General features: G+C 42.6%; 1 protein-coding gene across 1 annotated transcript in view; it reads right to left on the bottom strand.

Moving 5' to 3' along the window:
* The window catches only part of SPAG5 (sperm associated antigen 5), a 74,291-nt gene that overhangs the window by 57,693 nt on the left and 3,793 nt on the right, over nt 1–12,805 (bottom strand). The window contains exons 2-4 of the mRNA XM_030222216.1: nt 8,676–8,868; nt 7,473–7,589; nt 2,010–2,102 (exon numbers count right to left, since the gene is read on the bottom strand). Of these exons, the coding sequence (XP_030078076.1) occupies nt 2,010–2,102; nt 7,473–7,589; nt 8,676–8,868 (403 nt within the window). The remainder of the gene's footprint in view (nt 1–2,009; nt 2,103–7,472; nt 7,590–8,675; nt 8,869–12,805) is intronic.

The following is a 12,805-nucleotide window of genomic DNA, read 5'->3' as shown; positions in this document are numbered from 1 at the left end:
GTGGCTTTAATATTATCTTTAACACAAAGCCCCTCCCCCTCCCTTTCTTCCTACCCTGTCTTTCCTCAATAGATTATAGCCCAGCATCAGGGCTGGTCTTAGGCAGGGGTGACAGGGGTGGTTGCACATGGCCCCGCGCTCCTAGGGGCCCTGCATCTCTGGCACGTTCTGTCCGTCTATCTCGGAACAACTCCCTGCTCCGTATCTTAATGTGTATCCACATTTCAGTACAGAGCATCTGGCAGCGACAGCGATTTTCATATCTCGTCAGTTACAGAGCCCAGAACCTCCTCGCTGCTGCAACCCGCCCCCTTTTGATTTCACTTCCTGCTTCTGAAAGGGCGGGATGCAGCAGCGAGGAGGCTCTGGGCTCGGCAGCTGACAGGATACAAAAAAAAAAAAAAAATCACTGAAATGGTGGGGTTCTGAGAGCTCTAAACTCTTTTAAACTCTGATAAATTATGGTTTATGGTGGCGGACGAGGGTAGGTATGTAGAGGGGCCCACTGAACTACGTCTGCACAGGACCCAGCAATTGCTAAGACCGGCCATGTCCGGTATAACTATATCCCAGTCATGGTTCTCTGTGAACCATGTATCCATGACTGCCACTAAATCTAAATCAGCTTATTCAATCACAGTCTCCTTCTTACCTACAAATGCACTCAGTCTGCTGCCCCTCACTACCTCTCTACCCTCATCTCCCCTTACGTTCCCGCCCGTAACCTCCGTTCACAGGATAAATCCCTCCTCTCAGTACCCTTCTCCACCACCGCCAACTCCAGGCTCCGCTCATTCTGCCTCGCCTCACCCTATGCTTGGAACAACCTTCCTGAACCCTTACGCCAAGCCCCCTCCCTGCCCGTCTTCAAGTCTTTGCTTAAAGCCCACCTCTTCAATGCTGCGTTCGGCACCTAACCCTTACCGTTCAGTGAATCCAGACTGCCCCAATTTGACTGCCCCTATCGGACCGACCGTTCACTTGTCTATTAGATTGTAAGCTCTTTGAGCAGGGACTGTCTCTCTTTGTTAAATTGTACAGCGCTGCGTAACCCTAGTAGCGCTCTAGAAATGTTAAGTAGTAGTAGTAGTAGTCTCTAGATCCAAAACTATTTCCCTTACTACATGCATTAGTATACACTAATATTAGTTAAGAGATAAAAAAGGAATCCCTAGTTCTCCTTAAGGAAAAGCTCATCCCAATTTAATAGGGCGTAGCTGGGGAGCCTGAAGTTGGGAAGAAAGCCCAAGGAAGCAAGTCAAAACCCCATGGCCAGAGCAAGGGGAAAAAGCCCAGTCTAGGAAGCATTTCCTTGTTCTGTATCAAATAAAAACTTTTCTTCTGTTCTGGGCATCTGAAAGAGCTTCACCACAGGCCCCCAAACCAGGCTACTCTTACATGCTATTACAGCATACTTTTGAATTTTCAAAACTATACAGGTTACAGTTATTTTCCAAAGAAACAATACTTGTAGAACCTTTTCCTGGGCAATTATCAAAGGAAAAATATTTCCGTTTATTAACTGGTACAAAGTTCTTGGGTAAATATAAATTTCTACCTCTTTGCACACTTTTGAAAAATGCCCTCTATAATTCTGGCATCGAGTTGCTTTCATATAGCCACAGGAGTGGTACAAACTTGTCATTTGTTTCTGAGTTGTTTGCCATATTTTCATGACCCATTTTCAGCATTTGAGTTTCTGCAACTAATAACTTATACACTTATCTGTGAACTTCAGAATAGCAGGGCTATGAACTGATAATAGAATAAATTCATGTCCGTTACAGCTTTCAGCATCCAGGAAGTGTGATTATACACCTACATACAGTGTGCATCGGAGTGCAACACAGTGCTTACTGAATTATTCTAATGGAAACTCTGCAGCCAATTATGTAAAATTTTCTTGCTATATGTAGTTAAAATTAATAATTTAATATTAAATGTGTGTCTATGCTCTCAAACAGGATAATATATAACCCCATGTACCACCACAGTTGCTGGTAACTTACATCTTGGCTCATTGCTTTTTTTGCCTCCTGGGTCATCCGATAGATTTTTTCTGCAGACTCAAAGGTGCTGAGCGATGTATCATATAGTGATTTCTGTAAGAAAAAACACAATACACACACAAAAAACCCATGCTTATCCATTATGGAATTCACTGCCATTAGAGATAAATATCAAGAAAGTTTGCATAAGAAATTCAAAATAGGTGTGAAGACATATATTTTCAAAGCACTTAGCCTTCCAAAGTTCCATAGAAACCTATGGAACTTTGGAAGGCTAAGTGCTTTGAAAATGAGCCCCATAGCTTTTTGCTCAAACCTTGATCTCTCTTAGAACCCTAAGAAATAAAGCTCAGGGTTTCTAGTCTTTGCAGATGCTGTTCTCCTCATGTGTCACAGTTATATGTTTGTCCTCTGGCTTGAATTGTTGCACTATACATTTCTTTCCATTTGTTAAACCTGTCCTTTGGTCTTTGTTGAGTACTGAACCCTAAACTTATGATTCTTTCTGTAACTTTTAGATATTGTAAAACTACTTTGATATTTAATTAGAATAGCAGTATAACAAATTCTGCCTGTAAAGAATTATATTGGAGCTTCAAGTGCTACTAAAGAGGTTGCATTCAAAGTATTGCTGAAGCTAAAATGTGAAATGAAGTGGCCATATATCCTGGCACCTTGAAGACTATCATCCAGATAATCAGGTTTTAGGAAAGGCCATAGTACAGAGACATAGTAACATAGTAGATGACGGCAGAAAAAGACCTGCACGGTCCATCCAGTCTGCCCAACAAGATAAACTCACATGTGCTACTTTTTGTGTATACCTTACCTTGATTTGTACCTGTCCTTTTCAGGGCCACGACCGTATAAGTCTGCCCAGCACTATCCCCGCCTCCCACCACCGGCTCTGGCACAGACCGTATAAGTCTGCCCAGCACCATCTCCACCTCCCGCCACCGGCTCTGCCACCCAATCTCGGCTAAGCTCCTTAGGATCCATTCCTTCTGAACAGGATTCCTTTATGTTTATCCCGGTTCTGACTTCCCTTCTAAGTGAAGTACATTCTAGACTGGAACAAGGTTACATCACATTGATTATCACACTCCGGTCACTTACAGATAATAGATTAGTAGAATCATATACCCGCTTCCGTAAAGCCTTAAAAACTTACTTTTTCCCAGAGTATGTTTTGAACACATCGCATGATAAAGGGAAACACAGACATAATGTGCTATTTCAATAAGCAGCATTATAATCTCAGTTTTTAGTATGAATGGTATTATATTTTGTCCACTCACTTCTTTAGTATGGATGTTTCTGTTTTGCTGTGCTTTCCTATCAATTACTGGATTTCTTATTTGTATGTTGTGTTCCAAATGTATATTTTACAATGTAAACTGTTCTGCTTTGCCAATGCAATAAGTAACGGTATAGTAAATAAACAATATAGAAAGATACAGAGACCAACAAGAATATCATCCAGGTATAGAAAGATAGAGACCTCTCTTGCACAATGTGCCATCAGACTAATTCTATGTCTTCATCTGGTGGTAGAGGAGCATTAAATCCACACATTTGGACTGGTCAAAGGTATATGGAAGATTGAGTTTAAACATACTTGGAAAAAAATAGAGGGTAGTGGGAAGAGGTTCCATAGACTAGTAAAAGATAAGGGGGAGCTGGTGTTAGTTTAAGTGTGGGAATGTAAATGCTCATCTACTCACTCAAAGTGATAGAAAATCTGAGAGGAAAACAAATAGGAACATTACATAAGCCAACTCCTCTTCATGCACCTTAGTTTAATTAATTAGTTCTGAACAAACAGGTGTCTTGTGTGGGGCCAGTACACAGGCAGAGCAGTGGCTCCAATGGCATGCGGTCATTGTCTGTTTTCTTTTCCCATTTATTTCCAAAGGTTGCAGCATCTTTCTCAACTCCCCCCCCCCCCCTCCCGTGAGTCTAACACCTCTTTCTCACAGCTCCCCCTCGCAAGTCTAGTACTTCTTCCTCATTCTCCCACCTTCAAACTTCATTACTTGTCTGGCAGCAGCAGTGCTAACACGATGCCTGGCCTGACCCAGAGCTTTTTCTCTTGTAGGTTCCACCCAGGTGTAAACAGGAAGTTGCGTCAGCGGGGCAGGCAACGGCAGAGAAAAGCTCCAAATTGACCCAGACATCGGGTTAGTGCTGCTGCTGGACAATTAAGGAGAAGGGAGAGGGGCTGGACAGGGAGCTGAAGGAGAGGGAGGGGAGATACTGGGTATGATGGAACCATGTGGGAGACAGGTTGTCAAGGAGATGAGTGAGAAGAAGATGGTGAGTACAGGAGGGTAGAAGTGTAGTAATGAGGAGTGGGTGAAAGAGAAGGGAACAGAATGCCAGGGAAGGAGAGGGACAGGAGAGCTAGTACGTGACAGGAGGAAATGGAATGTTGATAGGTAAGTGAAATATCGGTAGAGGACTGAAGAATAAGGGTGAAATCTGAGCAAGCAGACAGAAAAACAAAAAGAGACAGAGAAAATATGTCAGACAGTTGTAGCGAGGGAATGGTGGAAGAGGAGGAAAGTGGAGAAAAGGGCATATGGACAGCACCCACTGGAAAGAGAGCAGAAGACAGACAGGAAAGCAGAAAAGAAAAACTGGGACCAGTGTGCTTTGAAAAATAAAAATGCCTAGACAAAAGTAGAAAAAGGGAAATGTGCATCACAAACGTCTTTGTACCTTGTTCAATACAGGATGAAATGCATGTCTGTTTTTTATTTCTCTCATGTTGTGGTACCTACCTAGTTTGACTTCTTGGGGTTCTCAGTTCAATTTTTGTCTTTATATTTCTAATTTTTCATCCCTTGTTCTGTATTGTGAGCGATCGAGGTGTGATATTCTGTTTGCATGTAATTTCTGTGTAGAACTCTGTAGCAGTTTCACAGTCCCACTGTTTTGCCAGTGGTAGGTTTATTGGTGTTTTAGGACCCCGTGTAATATTTGTAGGTCTTCCTATTCTTAGGCTGGGTTCACGCTTGAATCATAGAAATTAGTGCTATAGTGCGTGCAAATTCAGATTTTCACCTGTTGGGGGGAGGGGGGAGAGATAGGGTTTTTGTGGATGCAGAGAATGTTTAAATTTAATTCATAAGAACTGCCATACTGTATCAGACCAAAGGTCCATAAGGGTCATGAACGCAGGTGTGTCATGTATACAAGTATCATCCGTCAAGTGTATCCAGACTGAAAAAGGTGGAGAACCACTGGTCTAATATCATCATATTCTATAAAACTGTAGAGCCCGACATTCAAAAGGATTAAACAGGCAGGAGAGGCTCCAACCGATATTCAGCAACACTATCTGGCCATCTCAAAACTGGGCAGTCCAGGAGGAGCCAGAAGTTATGCAGGTGCCAGCAATATTCACTGCCAGTGGCGCATAGAAAGTGACCAAATGGGACTGCATAAAAGGCTGTCCTTGGTTGCTTACTTATGCGAGTGCCAGTACAAAATACCCACAGACACCCACATTACCATCAGGTAGCAGCCTGTGTGCTTCTCTGGAGACTCCAACATGTGAGATCCTCTCATCCAAAAACCCCCTCCCCAAACCTAGGAGGTCCCCTGGGGTCTACTTTCACATCCCTAGTGGTCTAAGGGGTGATCGACAAGGAATGGTGAGCCAAAATCATGGAAAAATGGTGGCCATGACATCTAGTGGTAGTATTATGGTACTACCTCTAGGGGTCAGCCTTCCATACAAGGGCTTGCACCTGCAAAACTCCCAGCTCCTTCTCATCTCTGCTCTCAGACCACTCCTCCACTGTCTGTTTTTGAGGGCCGTTATATGGAAGGCTGTCCCCTGCAAGAGGCCGTGGCCATTTTTCCACTAGAGCAGGCAGGGGGCAGCAGCGATTAGGGTTCACTTTTGCCTGACCACCAGGGATGTACCAGAGAAATGTCCTCTTCTCTGAGGTCTGTGCCCTGAGAAAGGCAAGGAGATATGGTCTGTGCCCTGAGAAAGGCAAGGACAAATCAAACTTGGGTATACATATGAAGTATCACATACCATGTAAAATGAGTTTATCTTGTTGGGCAGACTGGACGGACCATACAGGTCTTTATCTGCCATCATTTACTATGTTACTATGATGTGAAGATAGGCATGGGGTGTTCTGTTAGAGGAATTGCACAAGTTGGAGGGGGTCAGGCGGAGGGAATCGAACATGTTGGGATCATGTGGAGGGGAAAGACATAACCCCCTTATGTAGGTCCCTGGCGATATTTAGCCAGAATTTGCAAATATCCTAGTGGCCAGCAACTGTCCAGTCAGACCTGGATATTCAATGCCAGTGCTTGGACATGGCTGACACTGAATATCTGGGTTTAATTTGGCTGGCCACAGTCAGTGCTAAAAAAAAAAAAAATACTGACCATCGTCAGCTGAATATTGACCAGATAGTTTCCAAAGATGTTACTATACAGCAGTAGTAGAAATCTGACCAAGCAGCCCCCACAATCTGGGAGGAGCCAGTCAAGAGGCCAGCAAGCCCACACTGCGGTGATAGATGCAGAGCTATCAAAAATGATTTGAATTTAATTTTAAATAAATTGTTATGCTACTACCCTCTTTTTTCAATAGAAGTACTTCAGCCCTAAGTCTCCCCCCTCACCACCCGAAAACCATACAAACTCCTCACCTCCCACTTGCAAGCCAAACCCTCACAACAGCAGCAGTGAAATCATGCAGCTGTTGTCAAGAAATGGGAGTGGGAGGCAAGAAGCTTATGAGCTCCTTCAGCTGTTCGAGGTAGGGCTGAAATACTTTCACTGGAGAAAGCCGAAGGGAGGTAGTTCAGTAACTTATTTAAAAGTAGAAGGCAACCGAAACTGGGGTTTTTGGTTTTGGATGAAACCTTTCAGCTGAAACTGTCGCTCCTCGACCCCCACCCCCACCAGAAGGCATGTCCCTCTAAGCCACCCAGCCTCCCCAAACACAAGCTCCACCCTCCCACTACCCATAGGCCCTCCCTGGGCCTTAAGTTAGAAGCCCAAGTCGCTCCTGCCCATGCCAGCTCTGCAGTCAAAATGGCTGCCTTGGGAGGTTGTGACAGCCATTTTGAGTGTGGCTAGCCTGAGTAGGAGCAATTGGAGACTGCTCCTGCCCCAAAAAGGCTGCTAGACCATCATGACTTCTTCTGGTGGTGGGGGTGTGTGGCGAGAGGGGGATTGGGGGGGGGGAGAAGAGTTTCAGTTCAGCTCTATTTAAAAGTAAGTAACCTTTGCTATACTCTGCCATGCTTATAGGCAAGGCAAGATGAGGTGAACAGACGGAATGGAAGTCTTCTTCTCCCTCCCCACTCCCATGGTGGACCCCAAGCAAAATTTTGCCTGGGGGCCCCTCAATTGAACTTACACCGCTTGCTATATACAGATCACAACTGACATCACTCCTCCCTTCACCTCTGAAGCTGTACTTACCAAGCTCTCAAATGCCGTTTGCAGTTCTTTTTTCAGTCTTTCCTCATCCTGCTTGGAATTTTGCAGTGAATTAATTTTTTCTACGGCTTTAACATACAGATTGTAGTGGTACTTCTCCTACAAAGTGTTTTGCACATGCATATATAGGATTAGCCAGATGAGATTAAATATGGGCATTCATTCTAAACATTTATTTTAAAATTTCTTTTCTTTTGACATCTATATGCCCCTGTCTTCCAAAAAGCACTCAGAACAGCTTAAAACAGATGTATTCTGCAGAGTTTGTGACGATACATTCTACAATGAATGTACTTCCTCCTTCAAAGAAAACAAAACAGAATATAGGCCCTTTCCCCTTACATTTCATCATTTCATTTTTATTTACTTTCTATACCACCTTTGTGACTGGCAGACCAAGGCGGTGTACAATCTAAAAATTAAAACAAAAACAAAGATTGAAAGGAACTACAATATCAGATAGGAAAGAGTAGACTCAATCATACGAAGAAACAAAGCAAAATATATAAAGCAGAAATAGCCTGAGTATCAGAAAGAAAGAAAAATAAAGTAAGGCAGAAATCCCTGTGGATCAGGATAATAAACCTTCAGGTCTGGCGTGTGCAGCGAAAAAGAAAGCTCGGTGTCTGGTAGATTCTAGAATTGCCCATTTGGGATTTGGGAAGACAAGGCAATGATTATTTAGAGAACAGAGGGAGGGTGAAGGAGCATAAGAGATAGTAAGGGATGATAAGTAATCAGGGTAGCCTACACAAAGTAAGAAGCAGTGTTTTATAAACAGTTCGCTGTTCCATGGGAAGCCAATGATGTTGTTGAAGCAGCAGCGAGACATGATCTGTACGGTGGGTATGGCAGAGAAGGCAAATGGTAGCAGTTTGGAGAGTGAAGTTTTTTCAGACGGGATTTTGGACAGCCTAAAGAGATGTCTCATATCTTCCATACTGGAAGTTTACAATACATTCAGAAATGGCACATTACAAAGAAGAGAGCAAAATACTTCTTGCAATAAAGTTTGCTTTATAAAGCACTTACTTTTCATTTCATTACAATTGGAGGGGGAGGGAAAGGGAAACAGAATCTTTCAGAACCCAGGGAACAGATAGTAGGTTATAGTGTCTTTCTTAATGGTGGCACGACATTAATGTGCTCCCAAAGTTACAAGGAGCTTTGGTATGTCTCTTTTACCTGAGTTGCATGAGTCTCATCTGTCTGAGTGAAGGTCTCTCTCTGCTCTGAAGGTCCCAGATGAGTCACCAATCCCCCGTTACGCTGCCAGTCCTGTAGCTGCCGCGAGAGCGCTTCTATTATAATGAGTGTGTGTTCCAAGTGATTCTCCAGCTCATTCTTGGACATGGAATTCAAATTCTCTCGAGAAAAGCTATCAAGAAATCACAAAGCCTCATTTTACAGTATCACTGGCAAATCAGTTAGATAGAAAGGTTTGTCATGTTCCTCCTGAAGACCTCTTTCAGTTTGTTTAAGATTCATTTGGAAACAGTGATTCAAAGTCTTTATGATACAGTGATTATCTCATCATGTAAACATCTGCAATGTTTCAAACAATGATCTACATTTTTTCTTTTTTTAATTTGATGTTGTAAAGAAAGTGTGTTTTAAGCCTGTAAAATGTATTGGATATTTTCCTGCCTTAATTAATTCCTGAATTGTATTTCTTCTAGTGGCCAGCACATGGTGCATGTTTTATGTTAAAGCTGTTATAGAAAAGTGAATGCTCCCTCTTTTAGTTTCACTCAGTGAAGAAGTGATCTACTGTATTGTGAGCAGTATACTTTTAAATCTTGTTGACTGGGCTCCAATTGGCCCAGCTCTTTTCATTTGGATTTTACAGTTCCCCCCCCCCCCACCCCAGTCTTAGCCATGGAGAAAAGAGAGACGGATCTCTTTGCTGAGGCTCGGTGAACAGTTATATGTCCCCAGGTACTTTTAGAAAGAAAACAGATGTTTAGTGTTATAATTTATCCATATTTCAGTTACCTGTTATTCTTCGGTGATTGCACATTTTTTGTTCATTGTTCAATATATTTTTAAGACAATAAACAATTGTTCACTGCCTCTGCCTGTCTGGTCTGAAAATAAATCCTAGTGGTTTGTGTGTCGGGTCTGCGAGTGCTTTCTGGGAACTGTGGAACCACAGGGAGTTTGGTCCCAGTAACCTAGAAATCACTGGGGATAAGTTGAGAGTGGAAGACTCGCCTAGAAGCGATTGTGACCCAGTCGGTGGGAGGAGGGTGCTAGTGTGGAGCACAAGTGGCAAGTGCAGGCAGACCTGAGCTATGCTGGGGATACACCCTCTAAGTGGGCAAAGGGTAACCCCAGGCAGGTAGCTAGGTGTTTTGTGGCAGACCTGCTTTGCTAAAGTTTTATTAAATGCAATTGAAGAGTATATGGTTACAAATTGAAAAGTGTGCTTAATTTGTACAATTCTTAGAAATCAGTATGACCCCCCATTATACACAATAGAATAGCAGATGACCAGAGAAAAATGAATCAATTAATCTATCCAATCTGCCCAGTTATCCTGGCCACACTCCTAAGGATGCACCCCAGAGAGACCATCTGGAAGATTTCACCTTATATAAGACAGTTATAGGCTAAAGGTTTGGGCAGTGGGCTGAGAACTAGGGAAGCCAGGTTCAAATCCCACTGCTGCTCCTTGTGATCTTGCAAGCCCTCTGGGAACTGGAAAAAAAAACATTTGGGTATAGTAACTCACTTTGTGTGAGCTAAATCTAATCCATCTGCAAACCAGCTAGCCAAACAGCAGTCTGTGGGCGGAGTTTAGACAGAGCAGTTGCTTAACTGGTTAGTGGTGATATTCAGTCTGCTAGCTGCTTAAGTGAGAAGATAAAGTTGGGATAGCAGAAAGCTTGGTGGACAATCATTCAAAAGTGCAAGGTTCGGAACAAGGTATCTTTCAAAGGTATCACCAAAACAGGGAAGACAGCGTATCCCGATAGCGAGGTTGCAATAGAGACCATAGAAGACCAAGTGTCTAAGTAAAAAGCAGACTAAAAGATTGCAAATTATCACTGTCAACAGTTGAACAGGATGTAAATAGGAACAACAAACAGTTTGAAATGTCTACATGGAGGAGTAGCCTAGTGGTTAGTGCAGTGGACTTTAATCCTGGGGAACTGAGTTCGATTCCCACTGCAAGTCACTTAACCCTCCATTGCTCCTGGTACAAAATAAGTACCTGAATATATGTAAACCGCTTTGAATGTAGTTGCAAAAACCTCAGAACGGCTGTATATCAAGTCCCATTTCCCTTCCCCCCTACATACGAATGCCAAAAGCCTAAGAAATAAGATGGAAGTCTTAGAATATATTGCACTAATCACTGGGGGTCTCTCATGAATACTCAGTATGGGAACGAGTGTTTGTTTCGTTGCTTAAGGTGTCAATTTCCAATGCTCTTGTAGAAAATGGCTACAAAATATTGTATAGTTGGTATTACACACCACAGAGATTAGCTAAAATGTTTAAAGGGGGGTCGGCTCTCTGTTGGCGTCAATGTGAAATGTTGGGAGATATGGCTCACATATGGTGGGCCTGTCCTCATGCTCAACAGTATTGGACAGGAGTGGTGAGGTTGATTATAAGCATAACGAAATCAGACTTTCCTATGACAATGGACTTTTGCCTTTTGCATATGCGACCCCAGGGGTCCAAAAAATATATGTATCAGCTGGCTACCCAGATATTGGTGGCTGGCAAGTTGGTGCTAGCAGCGGCATGGAAACAACAAACTCTGCCGGGACTCAGGACTGTTATAAGGAAACTGGACTACATTCACCTAATGTCTAAGCTAACGGCGATGCGATAAGGTCGCCTGGTAGTGTATCATCGAATATGGGACTCATATATTGAGTGGTCGGCGCAGCCGGACCCTGCCTTGACAATTAACTAAGTGGGAGGAAGGGGGTAGAGGGTGGGGGAGGGGGTAAGGGGCATATAAGGGGATTACAGAGTAATGGAAACAAAACAAAAACTAATGTTGATGTAGCAGAGGGAAGTGTCGATACTGTTTGTTCACAATTATTTCTGTGCGATTTGTGTATGTTCAATAAATATAAATAAACATTTAAAAAAAAAAAAAGAATATATTGCACTAAATGAACAATTAGATATAATAGGCACCTCCGAGACCTGGTGGAAGAAGGATAATCAGTGGGACACTGTCATTGTAGTGACAGGGAGGATCGAATTGGTGGAGTGATAGTACTGTATGTTAAGGAGAGCCTTGAATCAAAAAGACTGAAAATTCTGCAGGAAACAGAACACATCTTGGAATCCCTATGGACTGAAATTCCACGTGTAAAGGGGAAAAGGATAGTGATAGAAGTGTACTATCGTCCACCTGGCCAGGATGAACAGACAGATGTAGAAATGTTATCAGAAATTAGGGAGGCTAACAAACTGGGGAACACAGTAATAATGGGTGATTTCAATTACCCCCAATATTGACTGGGTAAATGTAACATCGGGTCATGCTAGGGAGGTAAAATTCCTTGACGAAATCAAGGACTGCTTTATGGAGTAGCTGGTATCAGAGCCAACAAGAGGAGGAAAATTTCTTGACCTAATCCTTAGTGGAGTGCATGATCTGGTGCAGGATGTAATGGTGCTGGGGCCGCTTGATAAATAACAGTGATCATAATATGATCAGATTTTATATCGGCCTTGGAATAAATACACACAGGAAATCCAATACATTAGCATTTAACTTTCAAAAAGGAGACTATAATAAAATAAGAACAGTGAACAAACAAACAAACAAACAAAAAAAACTTAAGAGGAACAGCTATGAAGGTCAAAAAATTACATCAGGCTTGGATGCTGTTCGAAAATACCATCCTGGAAGCCCAGGCCAGTTATATTCCATGTATTAAAAAAAGAGGAAGGAAGGCCAAACGACAGCTAGCATGGTTAAAAAGTGTGGTGAAGGAAGCTATTAGAGCTAAAAGAAAATTCTTCAGAAAATGGACCCGATTGAAAATAATAAGAAATAGCATAAGGAATGGCAAGTCAAATGAAAAAGTGCTGATAAGGAAGTCAAAGAGGGACTTTGGAAAAAAAAAAAAAAAGATTACGTGGAGGCAAAAAACACATAGTAAAACATTTTTTTAGGTATATTAAAAGAAGCCGGCAAAAGAATCGGTTGGACTGCTAGATAACCAAGGGATAAAAGGGGCACTTGTGGAAGACAAAGCCATAGCGGAATGATTAAATGAATTCTTTGCTTCGGTCTTCACCGAGGAATATTTGGGAGAGATACCTGTGCCAGAAATGGT

This window comes from Microcaecilia unicolor, chromosome 13, assembly GCF_901765095.1.
Source record: "Microcaecilia unicolor chromosome 13, aMicUni1.1, whole genome shotgun sequence".
Taxonomy (NCBI): domain Eukaryota; kingdom Metazoa; phylum Chordata; class Amphibia; order Gymnophiona; family Siphonopidae; genus Microcaecilia; species Microcaecilia unicolor.
This window is presented reverse-complemented; position numbering and strand designations above follow the sequence as displayed.